Source organism: Pseudopodoces humilis, chromosome 6, assembly GCF_049639895.1.
Source record: "Pseudopodoces humilis isolate 2021_Gansu_Grassland_sample_001 chromosome 6, ASM4963989v1, whole genome shotgun sequence".
NCBI classification, from domain to species: Eukaryota; Metazoa; Chordata; class Aves; order Passeriformes; family Paridae; genus Pseudopodoces; species Pseudopodoces humilis.
In genome coordinates, this window is record NC_142205.1 from 50,599,222 (window position 1) to 50,616,143 (window position 16,922).

At 41.6% G+C, this 16,922-nt stretch overlaps 1 protein-coding gene across 2 annotated transcripts in view; it reads left to right on the top strand.

Annotated features, from left to right (window-relative positions):
• UNC5C (unc-5 netrin receptor C) overlaps positions 1-16,922 on the top strand; it is a 247,683-nt gene that overhangs the window by 140,631 nt on the left and 90,130 nt on the right. For both annotated transcript variants that reach the window (XM_014259438.2, XM_005517472.3), the window contains exon 2: positions 15,617-15,838. In XM_014259438.2, the coding sequence (XP_014114913.1) occupies positions 15,617-15,838 (222 nt within the window). The remainder of the gene's footprint in view (positions 1-15,616; positions 15,839-16,922) is intronic.

The window sequence follows — 16,922 nt, forward strand, 5'->3', positions numbered from 1 at the left end:
CTGGTCTTTCAAAGCATTCTAGTAATGCTAGACAAACTGCTTTCAGGGAATAATTGACTCTAAATTCCCTAGGCTATGAGAAAAATCTCAACTCAATGTGACAACCCGATCCCCAGAAAAGTTTGTCTAAGTGATGGCTAGGGCTAATTTAGAAGATTGAAGACTAGACTGAGATTTCTGAAAGGTGGGCTTGACTCCTGATCCAATCAGTTCTCACTCTGACAGGGTCTCCATGTGGTTAAAAAAAAAAATAAATAAATTTGTCTTCAAGATGCATGAGCCCACTAGTGACAAGAAAGAAGATAGTTTTTCTGCCAGGTGAGCAGGTTTACTGTGCACTTGCAGAACTCCTCAACTGTGTTCATTTTGGGGTGTTGGAACAACCAGCGATTTCGCTAGTATTCACTTCATGCTACAAATAAAAATTTCACAAAAAGTACCTAGGGAACAATTATTTTCAGGTTTGTAGGAGATATTACCAATGGCAAATGATAAGAGCAGTAATACAACCAGGGAAAGTGGGACAAATATAAAGAAAGATTTTAACAATATTCTTTGATATTATTCATGTAACAAAGAGACTTATTTCATAGCTGACTCCTGTGATCTGTGCTAAGATAGTTCATGGCATCATCAGTTTTCGCGCTTTTCCTCCAGTTGTTCAGGGATGAAGCATTTTTACAGTCCATTATTTAAATACAATGCATGCTTCATATTTATGCTTCCCTTAATTAAACATTCTCTGCCGTGGTTTGGGGTTCAGGAGAGCAGTCACTGCATGAGCTCTCTCCACTTGAGCAGCGAAGAGCAAGTTGCTGTACATGACAGCATTTCATCTCTGTATGGCTGGGGGCAGTAATGCACGAGCAGCAGGCAAAGGCATTAATCTCCTCAGCTATCCAGAAATGAACTGTCATGTACAGCAACTTGTTCTCTGCTCTTGCTGCTACCCAGTCCCCTCTCCTCCTGCACCCAAGATCACCTTTGCATACATTAAGCAAGATCTTGGGGTACTGGCAGATTTCCTCCTGGGAGTGGCAGGCTGGGGCAATAGGAAGCCAGGAGGTGCTGCAGTCCCCAGGCCCAGGCAGTGGTGAGGGTTGTAGCAAGTACAGAGGTGTTGGGGATGCCACGGGGAATCTGCTTTCCCAGCCTGCAAGTCTTGAGTTTGAGGTGTGCTGTGCTGGAGATCCTCAGAACCTGAAAATATGATGTGTGTGGGGTGATGGAAAAATGGGCTGGGAATTCGCTGTCTCTGGAGCATTAGAATGCATCCCCACTACCTTGGCCCATTTGCTTCCTGGCTTTTGTGTAAAAGAGTCTTTTCCTAGCTGATTTCCAATCTGTTTGAGTTTCTGCTCACCTGGACAGAGCATAAACTGTCCTGTGTGAGAAGCAGGATCCTGGAAGAGAACAATCTACTTAAAAACCAGGCTCTGCTGTAAATTGTACAGAGCACTGTAAGTTCAGCTTATTGGCAGAGATTAATGTAACAGTTGGGCATTTTTTGAAGGGGGGAGGCAAATTTAGTTTAATTTGCAGTGGTGGGAAGTGCTGTGCTCTGTTTAGTGTCAGCAGTGTGACAGTTTACTACATGTTTCCCAGGAGTGGTTACAGCAGAAGTAGGCTTGGGAAAGAAGAAACTCAGTTTATAGAGATTTTTTTTTCATTAACAGAAAGCTACAGCCCTGGCTCCTGGGGCAAAATGCTGACAGTCTTGCTCAGACAATGCATGTTTTCAGCTGTGTGTGTAACTGTGTGTGTGAGTGAGCAAAATGCTGACAGTCTTGCTCATACAATGCATGTTTTCAGCTGTACTATAATGTGTTTTGGCATCAGCACTGAGTACAGTGGGAAGCCAACCAAAACACACCCCTTGCTTTAAGTATTACTAACAAGCTTCTGAGGTTTCTTCCATACAATTGCTACCCAAATGCACAGCTGCTGTTTTATTTTAGATATTAATTTGCTTATGTGCTGTGATTTTGCCACTTAAAAGGAAATGTGGCTTGAAGAATGAAATGGAACCATTGCAAATGACCCTTTTGGTGGAAACCTCTACTTACTATGGCTAACAATTAATTTTACATGTTTTCTATCCCTTCTGCCCCAAGCCTAGTGCAATCACAGGATGTGACCTTCTACTATATATTTAGATACGTTTGATTTAATACTACTGGGGTTTCCTGGTCACAAATTAGTAACCTGCTGGATGAGGCTACCTAACTCCAAAATGAACTTGTGCTATTCAAGCCACTTTTGCCAAATGAAGGGGAGAAAAAGCTGTTTAAACTAACTGGAGAAGCACTTTAAACTGTTGTCTCTGGTTAGACACCAAAATAAAGCAGGATCACCTCTTCCTTTATGGTAGAATGGTATTACTATTGCACAGATGACAAGATTTTCCTTGAGTGTGAATAAATTAGATCTACTGTCAATTATTCTGAGAGTTTAAAAGCAGGTACAGCTATTTAGTTTTGATGTTGGCTTTTGTGAGGCCTCTGTCCCCAGTCATTTTATCTACACTTATTGGCTGTTAATCTTTATCCATTTGTAACAACATAAGGAGATTCCTGACCAGTCACGTTTCCTGGGCTTGGGAAAAAAATAAGGAATAGGAGGGATTTGGATTTAAAAAAAAACAAAAAAGGTAGAGAGCCTAGAGGCAAGAAAGAAGATAAAGATGGAGGGAGAAAAGACATGACAGAAAACCTAAGAAAGGGGATGAAGAAAGAAATGAGAAAACTAAAGTGGAATTGAAATACGTATGTCTTGTGCTCAGATCAGTCAGATAGCTTAGGACGGTGTTTCTGTAGTGATGGTGTTTATGATTAGAACTCGACAGATTCAGCTGGGGCTGGATATCAGTTTCTTCACAAAGGCTGGGGATGATAGGGAGGGAGATTAGAGCACTGATTCATTGCTCCCTAGTTTTGAGCTGACTTGCTGTCGAGTGCTGAATACATAAATATGATATGGCAACACAAAACATGCCCAGCAAAGCCTCCAACTTAATTGCATTTCTGTTATTCCTCTCCAGTGTTTCTTTATGTTTTAGATTAATTCATTAACACTTCTCCTCTGTCTTTTTGAGTGCAGATCTGTATTTTAAAAACCAAAAGCAAAGGAATCCATTTGCTTCTTTTGGGGCCAAGGCCCTAGCACACACAGCACACCTACTTGTGCTGAGGGAGTTGAGACCTCAGAGATTTAGAGTCTTTGGACTAGACTGAGATACAGACAAATGCAATTTATTGGAATAATCTGCACCATTTCTGAATGATACTGCTTTTGTTAGACACGAGGAAGTCAAAAACAGGTATAAATGCCCCTGTGTCCCAATCCAGGCAATGCAGATTTAAGGGCCAGTTTGGCTAAATGCTCTTGTCCTGCATGCTGTGCAGTGTTATCTCCTGTGGCATCTGCAAGACAGAGGTGGATGTCTCTGTGTTTCTTATCCCTGCTGCTAGAGGCCATCGAGCCACAGACACCACAAAGCTACCCTTTCCCTCTGTTTCTGCTGTGTACTTTCAGCTGCTGAAACACAATACTGTTATGATCTGGCCTCTGGTGTAAGTTGCAGAGTGCTTCTGATTTTGTCCAAACCACTTCACAGCACTGTTGAGAAATGCCATGTAACTTGGTAGCAAGGTGTTTGTTTTGCAGGATCTGAAAGCCCCACTTCCAGTGGCATTTTCTGTTGACATCATGTTATCAGAAGATAATGGTTCCTGCAGGAACCTTACTTTAAAATGGAAGTAGCAGACAAGGAACTAAACAGATAAGGGAGGGAAGCAAGTCGGTGTGTGATCTATAGATTCAGGGGTTAAACTTTAGCTGCTGGTCTCTGAACATTTGCTTTGTCTTTCCATAAAACTTCAGTGCTGGATCTGTTCTCAGCACTTCCTCAGTATTTCTCTACTTTAGCTATCATTTCCAGCCATAACTTCGATTACTGAATATTCAGAAGACTTCCTTTTCTTTCCCCGCCCCCCCTCATTTTTCTTGGTAGTGTCCATGGAGTGAGCTTGAAAGATTTGGAGGCAAAGGATAGGATGGTGTTTGGGAAGGGTGACCATGCACTTTGCAGGTACTGGAGTTCTACTTGCTGGGATTCAGAAGTCTGGCAGCACATCTCAGAGCTTCCCACAGGCACTGCACATTCGCTCTCTGATCACAACAACTTCTGTTTGAGCTGTCCTGGCTGCTCCTGATGTTGGAAAGGGTGATAGTTCACAGACACTTGAGCTAAAGGTTGGGTTGGAGGCAAAAAAGTCGAGGGACTCCTGTCTCAGGCTTCACTTTGAATATTAAGATTTTTATTGTTTTTTAATTGTTAGAGAGCTTGTGAGTAAGAAATCAGGAGGACTTAAAAATGAATGTGAATGAAGTTAGTCACTGCAGAGGAAGATTTTGTGTCTGTAACCAATTTCTGAAAGAACTGTGTGGATGCAGACTGCTTCTATAACTCATATGAGAGGAACTTGTAGTGCAGTTTCCCTCTGTGGGCCTTGTCCATCATAGTTTCCAGCTTTAGAAAAGGACAGGGTGGGTGTTAATACCAATGAACTTGCAGCATTCACCTTCCATCATCCTTCCTTTCCTGTGTCTACTGATGGTAAGGGTAGAGTGGCAAGGATAGAGATATGTTCACCTGCAAATAAACATGTGCTCAATGAGCTACACTGTCCATGTGTCTCCTCAAATAAGCAGGCTCTGAATGGAAAACAATAGCTGATTAAATCATCCTGTATGTTTCTAAAGCAAATAAATCTTTTTTGCTTTTATTTTCCCTCAGAGGGAGGAATGCCTTTGATTATTTTGTATTAAGATTTGGTTGAACAGCTCATTATTAGCTTTATTAGGATATATAGTACACACAATCTGTTGGTATTTTCATGATGGAAACTGTAATATTCAAGTGGAACAGAGTTTTTCATCTGCTTACAAAAATCTCACGTATTTACAAAACCAGTTGCTAGTCAAAATAAATAAATAAATGTCCAAGTCATATTTCTGATCCTAGGCAACAATCTGTGTCTTTCCATCTGGCTCTATAAATACCTGGGTGTTTAATTCAATAAGAAGATATTTATATTTTCTATTATTTTTATTATTTTAAATACTTTTAAGGATTTTTCCCCTTTTCCACATCTGGTGTTCAGATTCCCAAGTCCCCCCCATTTTCTTTCCCCTTCTCCCCAGAAGCTCCTGCTTAGAATTCAGCTAATGGATTTCTAACTCAATTTGGACTTCTGCCGGGATAAATCAACCTCATACAAAAAAATGTATGGTTCTTGAAAAATTTGCTGTGGATGAAATTAGGTAACCAGCACCAGGCAAATAATAATTTCATTGAGAACCATGAAAAGAAGTAGTGAGTATGTAGATATTCATGAGGATTAATGTTAGTCTCAGGACAGCAGGATTCCCCTAGCCCATGGGGAGAGCCCTTCAGAGCACCCAAGACCAGGCTGCTCCACTGATGCAAAGGGAAACCAGTGGCAAACTTTGCATCAGCTCCAGCATAGACAGACTTTGCTTCCTAGTCATTTTATAAACACAGATTTGTTTGTGATCCTTTCTGCAAGTGTTGGCTGTTTAGCAAATGATTCTGGCATGAATTTGGGAGAAGTATTGAAGGAAGCATCTGAGTACAGAGCTGTTTGCTCAGTTTGAAGGTAATGAACAAAGAGTGCTACCTGTTAAGCTCCTACATCCGCTTTGCAGATGGGACCCTGAACCTGGCAGATTCAATTTCCCCGAGGTTACAGGAGAATATCTATCCCCTGGGTCTCAGCTCAACACCTCAACCAGGTGGCCATGTGACTGAGCTATTATTTTAGGTATAGTCAAGTGTCCCGTGTTTTTCTGAGATGGAGTGGCACTGCTATCTAGATTAACCGTACACTCCAGATAACTCATGAAATTAGGATCCCTAACATCCCACTAGATCTCAGTTTTATTAATCAGGAGATGTTGGATCATCACTTTTTGATGAGACAAAAAAGCTTTCACTGAAAGTGTTACAAAACTGGAAGCAAAGCTCTGCTGCAGTTTTAATAATTGGAAAAGTAAGGGTAAAAATAACTGTTCTTGCTAGAAACAAAAGGTTGACATTTTAACCCTAACATACTGATCCAAGAAGCAAGCTTAATTATTAATATGAAACAAGATAAAAAGCAGAGAAAGTATTTGGAAAGTACCACGTTTAGTTACAGATCCTCACTCAAGGTAGCAGTATGGCGCTCCTTTTGCTGTGCCGTAGCCATCAATGATGCATTGCACCCAGATTTCTCTCTGTTAAACAAACTTGTGCTGTGTAATGTGATTTACCACTGCCCTGAAATCCATTTGCCTGCAGCTGAGGACTCTGGTCTAAGCTCTGTCTTTGTTTGCAGTACATGTTAGATCCTTGAGAGCGTGAGATAAGGTGGGATCAATTTTTCATTTGGTTATCATGTTTGGGACTCCATGTTCGGACTGTTGACATAGCAGTAAGATAAAGGACCTGAGTCTGAACTTCTAATTCTAAAAATGTGTGCAGAGTTAATTATCCTTGGATTTTTTCTGAATTGTATGCTTTGGACTATACCCAGGAAACTTGTTTCCACTATGTGTTGAGAATATATTTTATGTGCTGTAAAATGCATTCCACCATCTAACCACAAAGGTTGTTAGGTCTTGTAAAAGGAGATTTTTTTTATGTTATTGTAACAGGCACCTTCTTTCATGTTCATGTAAATATGGCAGGCTCTGTCCTGTGTGACAAAGAGTGCCTGAAGGGGACTTGAGAATGAATAGGTCTAACAAAAAGTATTTTAGCCTAAGCCTTGTCCATCTTTAATTAGTTATCAGGGTTAAAGAAGGGGTCAAGAGCCTGGAGCTGCTTCAGGACTAATGTGTCAAAGGGAAGTGAAGCCTAACACTGAAGAGGAAATGATGCTCCTCAGAGGTTTCATAATTTTTGACCTTGTGGCAACCATTATGACCACTAATGGCAGCTGGGGCAGAAATGTTTCAAATTAGACTTTGCTTTTCAGGTGGTTAGGAGGGGATCCCATGCCATCACACAGACCCATCACAATCTAGAATTCAAAATGAAAAATGCTTGAGAGAGAGGACACAAAACCTCGTGGGCTGACACTGCTGCTCTGCTGTTCAAACGTTGCATCTGTATCAGAGAAGACACAACCAGCACTAATAGGCTTGAACTCTACCAGCACAACCATTAACAAGCTGTGTTAATTTTCCAATTAAATGCCTATAGCTCACAGTTACAATACAGTGTGAGTGGTTGACAAAGTATCACTTACATGTTATTCTGTGAGTTTGTTACATGACAGATTAAGGTGATAAAGTTTTGGATATAGTCTGTAATCCACTTTTTTTTCTTTTTCAAGCATGAATATTTTATTAGTTTTAAGTGAATCATGCGAAAGAATCATGGAATAGTTTAGGTCAGAAAGACCTCTAAGATCAGACAGTCCAGCTGTTAACCCAGTGCTGCTAAATCCACCACTAAGCCATGTCACTAAGTGCCACATCTATACATTTCATATACAAGACATATATATATTTTTATGGCTTTTAAATATCTCCAGGGATGGTGACTCAACCATTTTCCTGAGCAGCCTGTTCCAATGCTTGACAACCCCGGGAATGGAAAGAGGGTGGAAACTTCCACAGGGTAATCACCACGAAATGTCACTGATGTCATCTGCTGTTTGTCAAGCATTTTATTTTCAAGTGCTGTGCTTTTGAGAACTGTGGCACAATAGCTGAGCCAGCCTTATCCAGTAGCTCTGTAAAGCACAACAAATTTCCATCAGGGGTAATTAATACTTTGCAAAGAGGGGTGTGACTGCTGGTCACAGGGCAGGTCAGCAAAGAAACAGGACCTTTGCCTCTTCATTTTACATTTCATGCTTTCAGTGCTCTTAAGTCAGCCTCACCCCCTGATGATTTTTCCTCCAGCCTTTTTTATCTATTTACATGGTTAGGCAGACTCATAGAAAATAGTGCTTGCAGATTACTGCATTAAGTTTCCTATATTGACAACAAGTCTCATAAGCCTTGTGTCTCAAAGAACAGCTTGGTGCTCTTCATATGCAATAGAAAGTATTTTCAATTGCCTTGGATGAAATCATACCATCTTCTGGCATTTTCCTACGCTGAGTCCAATGCTAATGAGTACCTCCACCATCTCTTGCATGTTTAGGCAGCAGCTGGTAGTCTTACAGAGTTTGTCTCAGGGCAATGGTGCTGGATACGGAACCTTAAATGTCACGTCTACATATGTACCTGCAGGTTTTCTCTTGAATTAGCAGTGGGATGTCTAAAAAAATTCCCTCTGTTACAGAGCACTGAGAGTTTTGTTTTCAATTTTCCTTTCATCTGGTTGATGTTAAAGTTTTAAGAGAAGGAGAAACTTTCATTATGATTTAGAATTAAAAAAACTGAGGGAAGGTGTCTTTTTCCCCAACAGTAACATACAGCTTGCAAAACTCTTTACAAAGGCGGTATAGGGTTTTCCTCGTCTAGATGTGATTCTCCTTACTCTGGTGCAAATCATTTGACTCCACTGGAATCAGCTGTTGATTAAGAGCAGTGCAGTTTAGCAGGGTAAGCCAGGAGAGATGTGTACTGCAAGCCCTGGGCTGAGAGAAGGAGATGGCACTCTCAGAGCAGGGGAGATGGAGAGCACACTGATTGCTGTAGGCAACATGGTTCACAGTGTCCATCCACATTGACTGTGGCTGAGCGATAACCACTTATTCTTTCATCTTCCTCTGCCCTTGGCTTTAGATCTGGGCATGCAGCATCCACATAAAATAGGAGCACAGAGAGAAGGGCACAGGAGGAGAGGGCTCCAGGCCACACAGGGCTGCCGGGGAGGAGCACCAGCAGCCACATGGTTGGCTGCATTCTTTGACTGTGAAACCTCCCTGCTTTTGAGCTGCAGCTCCCCCCTCGACAGACCCCCAGTGGGGGACTGTGCACTGCTGTTAAAAGAGAAAACAGGGTGTTTTCTTCTCCCCTTCAGCTCTTCACAGCTTTCTGAGAAAGGCTGGTGGGAGTATGGCATGCATAACAAGCATGATTACTATATTAGGTATGGATTATTTATTTAGGATGGTCCCCATAGTAGGACTGTGCCCAAATAACAGAAACCTTCTTCCTGGACTCTCTAGCTGAGCCAATAATCCAGTATTTCAGGTGTCTGAGATGCCCATTGTCTGGGTTTTTGAAAGGACTTCAGGTTGGTGCCTGTGGCTGACCAGGGATCAAGCATTGACTCCTGTGCTGCTGTGAAAGTTCCTTTTTTTTTTTTCCTGGCGTACAGATGGACAGGAAAGGATGTGTTTGGCTTTTCTTTGATCTTCCTGTGTTTGAGAGGAAGACTTTTGCCTAGCAGCCTTCTGACGCATATGTAGCCATTCAGTGCATGTGTTCTTTGTTAAGGGCAAGCAAAGCTTGGGCTTGACCTCCTGGGGATGTGTTGTTAAGCTGAGGTGTGCTAGGAGAATCTTCACTGAGCTGCTGCAGGTGCAGGGAAAGTTCATTCCTCTTTGTGGTCTTTATTTATTCTGTTTCTGGACTGAAGTCACCCAAAAAAGATGAACATTGCCTGCCCTATCGATTTCTCTGTCACTTTTCCCAGACTGTGCCTGCACTCTGCCTTCCCTGACTAAAAGAACATTTAATTTTGTGGGTGCTCAGTAAATCTGATTCAGAAATTCCCTTGACCTTGCTCCCAGGAGGGTCCAGCAAAGTTCAGCAAGGATCTGGTTTGTGGCCTGCCACAAAACCAAGCCTCATCTTTAGGCACATGAAGGCCTGCTAGTGAATTCAGCTACATGCAAGCAAGATGCCAACCTCCAAGAATGGCCAAATATTTTACTGTTGCAAAATTGCAGTCTTCCTGGGCTATTTAGGGATACCTTCCCCTTTTGAGGTGTGGAAGAATAAGGAGTGATTGCCTTATTGCATGCTCACCTTGCAATCAGGCAGAGGTAGGGCTGACAGAGTGTTAGGTGCTGAGAAAGCCACTCTCCTTCTCCCCAGGTCAAAGCAGGAAAGTGTGCTTTCTCTTTCAGAGCACAGACTACACTTTGCTTGCTGTGCCCATTCTCTGTCCCTGTGTGGTCTCCAAGGCTGAGGCAGGGTTGAGAGGGCCTTTTGGTGTGGAAAATCTTCAGAAGTGATTCTTAGAAAAAGTCCTGCTTTCTCCCAGTTTTTATTCAACTTGGACTAATGTTGGATTCATAGCTCCATGGTGTTATGGGCCTAATGTTGGATTCATAGCTCCATGGTGTTATGGGCCTCTAAGGTGGAGGCAAGGCTCTGTAGCATACAGTATTTTTTGCTTCCCATTTGGTGGCACTGCGTGCCCTTCCTAGAGGATAGAAAACCCTGCGACTAAAGGACTTCCAGCCGCGCAATCTTCCTTTCCTGAAAGAGCCTGCACTGAAATCCAAACCCTTGCCTCCATCCTGATAAGCTGTCTGGCTGAGCTAGCACCTGCTGTTAATTTCACAGTAAACAGTACTTGTTGCTCTAGAAAGCCTTTTAATCATAACAATAAAACCTGAACAGAAACCCCATCCATACAGTGAACTACAGCTGCCTTTCTCGCAACGCTTGGGGAATGATCTTGCCGAGTGATGGGCATCCAAATGCAAATAGAATTAACTTCACAGCCATTCATTTTAAATTGCTCTTGAATCATTCTGAAGTAAATTCCATTTGAGAAGAATTTGCTTCAGGTCTCACATGAAGAGATAATGGTCCAATATATTATCATCTAAGCAATAATAGTTCAAGTCTCGCAGTTCAGATGTATACTGAGCTATATGCTGGGCTGATGAGAATTAAAGCTTCATATATAGTAATAAAACTAGTGATCTAGAGATTAATAGATTGGTGTACGGAGCACAATATTTTCCTGCCACAGATTAGAGCAGGGATACTAATCCATAAAAGGGGAAATATACCATTAAATCTCTCTTTTCACATGTTATGCATGGAGAGCTAGAATATGTACAGTTTTACAGGCAAATGCATGGAAAGAATAAAGACCTTTCCTAACATCAAAAGGTTCCTGACTTAGGCAAAGATTTGTATTACCTTAAACGAAATCTGAACTAATATTAAGCTAAAATTCCTATATGTGACAGCCCATGCCAGATTGTATCAATGCTGATTTCAGTGGTATTTCCCCTGTTCCTATAAATTTGCATTTGACTTTGCTTTTAAAAAACATAGTTGTCAGATACTACAGAAGGCAAATAAAAAAGTGTATCTGTATTTGTGCAAGCAACTAAAATAAAAATTCCAAATGAAGTTTATAGATTAAAGTGGCTTTTAAAAATTTATTTTCTTAATATGAATGAATTGCATGACTGGAACCAGTTTAGCAGTACCATTAATCAGGTCTTTTGTCTTGCTAATATAAATCAGTCAATAACAACAGATGGGCTGTACACTTTATTATGTGAAAATAAAGATGAATGTGACATACTGCAGAAGTAAACTTGCAGTTCAAAGTTACTGAGCACAGAAGGGGATTTGTTACAACAGGGGAGAACAATGTGTGTCTTGTGTTTGCGTTTGATCAAGGTTGTGAGGGGAACTTGCTGCACATGACATTGGCATAATGACTGGAAATCAAGTATGTGAATTTTTAGTGTTTGTTTGTATCTACACTTCCAGATCACTCCCAAATGGTTTAATTAGCTTTTTTTCCTCCAGACAAAAGGGAAAAAAAAAAAAAAAGTCTACTTAGGAGAGTTAAATAAGAGAGTTATAAAGTTTGCTGCTTTGTTGCACCATTGGGAGATGATCATTTTGAATAACCAGCGGTAACTGTCAGGAAGATGCAGATCAAAGTCTCAGGCAAGATCCCCTCATACAGCAATGGAGCACACCATGAGAGGCAACCCCCATCCAAATTACAGAAACTGGCTCAACAGTCCACACAGTCATAACAAAATCATCCCTGAAAAATTTAAGTCAGAGTTTGACTTTTGTATGGAGAGAGGAATGACCTGTGTCTAAGTAGAGCTGGTCAGGAGATGGAAGTGTTTATTTGGTTGTTAGAAACTGTGTCTTCATGAAAACACAGATTCATTGGACTGCTTTGGTGTTGCCAGGCCTTGTTCTTTAGAGAAATGCAAAAAAATCCCAACACAGTCAAATGTCCTATATTGATATTTTCTGTGTTGGATTTTTAGGAATATTTTGCCATATAATTGCACTAACATTATAATTATGCTTACACGTTGCTTTGAGCGTTACAATAAAAGCACGACGGCATATCGCTGTAATGAGGGGATCTAAGGCTCTTCCTCCTCAAAAGATTCTCATCCTGAGAAGCATCTGGCACAGGGGAGTGGGGCTTCACACCCTCTCTGCCTGTAAACCATGATCCTGCCACTTCAGCCTGGTGTGCCCAGGTGACAGGGGAGGAGTGCTCTGCCTCCCTGCAGCACCCGACCCTGTCTCTTGGGGGATGCAGGAAACACCAAGTGACTTCCCACTGTGGTTCACACAGGTTGATTAAGCCACTTACTACCTTTCAGTAGTGAAAAGCAGGAGCAAGGGTCCCTCAGTGCTAGTGGAGGTAGACTAGCTTTGCAGTGGAATTGCTGTTTTTTCTACCAAACCCAGTCATGGTGATATTCTATATGTTCCTCTTGAGAAACTGTTCTATAAAAAACCACCATTGTTGCTATTAACAGCAGCAGTATGAGGGCAGGGATTGAATGAGCATTCTCAAGTTTAAAAATCAAAAAAAAAAATCTTTCTTAGCCACTGCCTTATATTTTTTTCTGAAAGTGACAGTTTTAAATGCCAGTTTCCAGGGACATGGCAGCCTTTGAGCACTATTTGTGTGACAGTTTGTGAACAGTTTCCATCTATATCCCTAACATTTAAGAGCGGTTCAGATGCCTCTTGATAGAAATGAGAAAGAGTGTGGAAAAAATATAAAGCTGAGCTTTATTGTCGCTCAAGAAGAGTAAGGAGGAATCACAGCAAGAAGGCAGTAAGAAAACAGGCTTGTACCTAACTGTGGAAGATGTCAGGTTGGTGGAAAAAAGCAAGTATCACCACAATCAAAATGTGAGACTAGATTGTAATGTACTGAGCAGTACTCTGAATGCATACAGATAATACCTAAACTTCATAAGCGGTTACCTTCAGGAGCAAAAGCCAAAACCCACAGCCATTTTCCTGGCTGATTAAAGAAATAGTCTTGAAATCCTTTGTTCTTTTTTGCAGCTTGCTGATCCCTCCTTTTAGACTTTCTAGTTATCTTTGATAAGGTGCAGTTAATTGGTCAGGCATTGTAATTATTGCCTTTGATAATGTGCAGAAATTTAGTGGTGAAAATAAATACATTTGTTCTTCCAGTCACCAGAAATTAGTGAAGCAATACTTGTTTAATTATAAAACATATGTGTGCTTTGTTAGTTTCCATCTGTCTGCTGGCTGATTTGCAATTAAATGACCAGAAGAAAAAGATACGTCCTCTGGCAATTTAGGAGAAATGATTCATCTCTAGTGTTTCTGTGTCGTGGATGCCTATGGAGCAGCATGTGGGAGAGGAGAAGAAGGGAGGTGTGCATGGAAGGGGATGAGGAATGCCAAAAAGCTTCTTGATTCAGTTCAGACGTGTTTTATTGTCATGAAACCAAATGAGGACTCCCATTAATTTACTGCAACTCAGCTTTCTTTTTGGAAAAAAAATGGGGAGTAAAATGGAGCAAGGAAGAAATACCTAATGAGGAGAGGAAATAGGATTGCAGAAGGAGGCTGGTGTGGTCAGAGTGAAAAGGAAACTGCTGAAATAAAAGGAAGTATGGGAAAGTGATAAAAAATTAAATTTAATTTGAGTATCTGGAAATGATTAGTTGGAGATGGAAATGGAAGTGTTATAGTGTGTCACAGATTTTCCCTTTGCTAGAAGAATGTCAGGCCTTATTTATTGGCCCTTTTTTCTATCTTTGAACCAGTTCACTTCTATTAACTCTCAGGGAGTGATGCAGCAGTGAGTCAGACCTAATACTCCTTATAAAATGAGACACCAAGGACAGGAGTATTTTTAAATCTATATGAAGGGGGGATGGGAAATAAAAAAGAAGAAAAATGGTGAACGTATGTTCTTTTCATAAGCAGTTTAGGAGGTTCACAAAATGGTCTGCTCTGTAAGGTATTCCCATCACTGATGGACATGCAGTTTACCTTTATATAGCTGCATGTACCATATTACCTTCTTCCCCTCTCTCCTTCATCTGTCCCTGTTCCTTCTTGTTTTTCTGAAAGGCACTAGCTGGAGGGACTCATGTCCCTTGTAATTCTGGACAGAGCCTGCACAGAGAAGTCTCGGGTTCGAGGAGGGAGCCATCTGAAATTTCATCTTCATGAAGACTGGCAGGGAGGAGATAGCCAGCCAGTATTTTCAGTTGGATGTCCTGTGGCGTTTTATTGACCAGCATCAGCATCCCTCACTGGGTATAATGATAACTGTGTCAGAGGCAGAAAGGGGAGATTGAATGAGGCCTTCAGAACCACCAGCTCACCACTGGTGGGTCTGTCAGGAGTTAGTGCCCCCCACCCCTTTACTGCTCAGAGCCTCTTGGATGTTCCTGTGCTCTGATGGCAGGTGGGGAGGGAGATGGGGAGAGGGTTATTCTCCACTGAATCTGCTGCTTTCTGATGTGGAAGACTTCCTCTGCACAAAGGGGCAGAGGGGTTGTAAAAGAGGATTAGTGAAGAGGGAGGAAGAAAGAGAAATACGCACGTTTGGTGCTTTCAGTCTTGCCTCCTGCACGATGGATTCTCTTCCTCCTTCTCCAGACTTCTTTCATTGACTTAATTCTTTACCAGCAGCACCAGAGAGGTGCTGAGGTTCCTTATGTGACTGGCATGTGTCCATGTTTGCCCAAAACTTCACCATTTCACAGCTGCCCTGCCCCATGTCCGAGCTCCCATGTCCTCTCCAAAGCAAGCACTGCACGGATTCATGTACTACTGACAGAGGAAATCAAGCATAGCTTGGCACCTTCATTAGCAGTCTTAGCAGGAGAGTCAGAGTACAAACAAAGAGGTGCAGGCTGTACTTGCATTTAGTCTTTTGCTCTCAGCAGATTTCAAGTTGATCATCTGAAACAAAAGGTACTGTTTCCTATTTGGATCAGCCTCAGCTGGCAGTAGCTATTGCACGCACCTGATTACACAGTGTGATAAGTCACTTTTGAAAATGTAACCTTGAAGCCTCTGAAGGTTTCTATTATTTCTCTTTATGGTTTTGCAGGCAACTCTACCAAGCACTAACACAAAGCTTTATTGCTGGTATTGCTAATGGTGGTAACAAAGGACTGATCCCAGACTGTGAATGTGCACATCCCTGTCACATCACAGAGAGGAAAGAATGCTCAGGATGTAAAGAACAGTTTCTTCCAGTCTGGAAACAGCAGTGCATCTAAGTCTCAGTTTAGGAATGCTTCTAAGATAACATTTTATTCAAAGAGTATGCACCTTTTTTAATTTTCATGAAGTTTTTGCAAGTGTCTGCCAGCTGAATTTTGTTTCTTTCATTTTTCCTTTACAGATGATGACTTTTTTCATGAGCTTCCAGAAACTTTTCCATCTGATCCTCCAGAGCCATTGCCCCACTTCCTCATTGAACCCGAAGAGGCTTACATTGTGAAGAACAAGCCTGTGAATCTGTACTGCAAAGCAAGCCCAGCCACGCAGATCTATTTTAAATGCAACAGCGAGTGGGTTCATCAGAAAGACCATGTGGTGGACGAGAGAGTAGATGAAACCTCTGGTGAGTTTGTATTGTGTTGTGAAGGGATGAGAATGAACACCATTCATATCAAGTCCCCTGTTGTAATCTAGCATCTGTTTCATATGGCAGCTGCTTTTCTTTACTCCTGTTACAGCTGTGAATTCTCTATCTGGCATTACAAAACGTTCCTGTCACAACACAGGGCTGGTGCCTGCATCCAGGTCAGCTCGTGAACAGGAGCGTAGAGCACCCTGACCAAACCAAAAGAACCATGCACAAACAAAATGAAATTCCTTTCTTCATACAGGTCTACTCCCAGTTCTCTTCCTCAGTGTCACAAATTCACAGTGGTTGCACTGCGTTGTTGTCACAGACAGAGAAGCACATTCTCCCCAAAGTGTCAAGGAGCAATTGGGTTGTTACTAGAATGATGTTTTCTTGGGGAGAATAGAAAAAACGGAGAAATTTAATCAGTTTTCAGCAAGAAAGAAGGAGAAAGCACACCTGGGCGCACTTTAGAGCATTATTGATCCAGAGCAAGCACCTGGCTGTTATTCATTGCACTTCTCTGCCTGCTCCGTAGAGCCTCTAAGAAGGAGAGCTACAGGATCTTAGCGTCCTTTCTCAGTCAGTACCAGAAATCCCACTGACATTCATGGAAGTAAAACAGGATCCTCATAGCACAAAGGAAAAAAAAAAAAGGGGGTGGGGAGTTGTGGTTAATAACTTGAGTAATAAGGCAGTGTTTGGGAAGACTGGTAATCAATAGAGCCTGAGACACATGCAAGGAGAGAAGCAGGACTTACTGCTGTTTTGATGGCTCTGAGAAATAACTGGATACCAAGCGAGAAGGTACTTTCCATTTGGGAATTACACCACCACTTGGTCTAATTACTTAGAAAAATAACTCCACCAGATGTCTTGGAAGTCTCTAGTGAACCAGGTTTTATTTGTTTCAGCTCATTTATTTGCACAGCCATCAAAAGCATAAGCTTTTCTTGGTACTCTCACTCGAAAAAGAAAAGGTTGGTGTAGCAAGAAAGACTGTAGAGAAAAAAAAGTCTGTATTAGACTTGGGGGCCTGTGTATTCATTTGTAAAAATTTGCTTTTCCACAAGTTGAC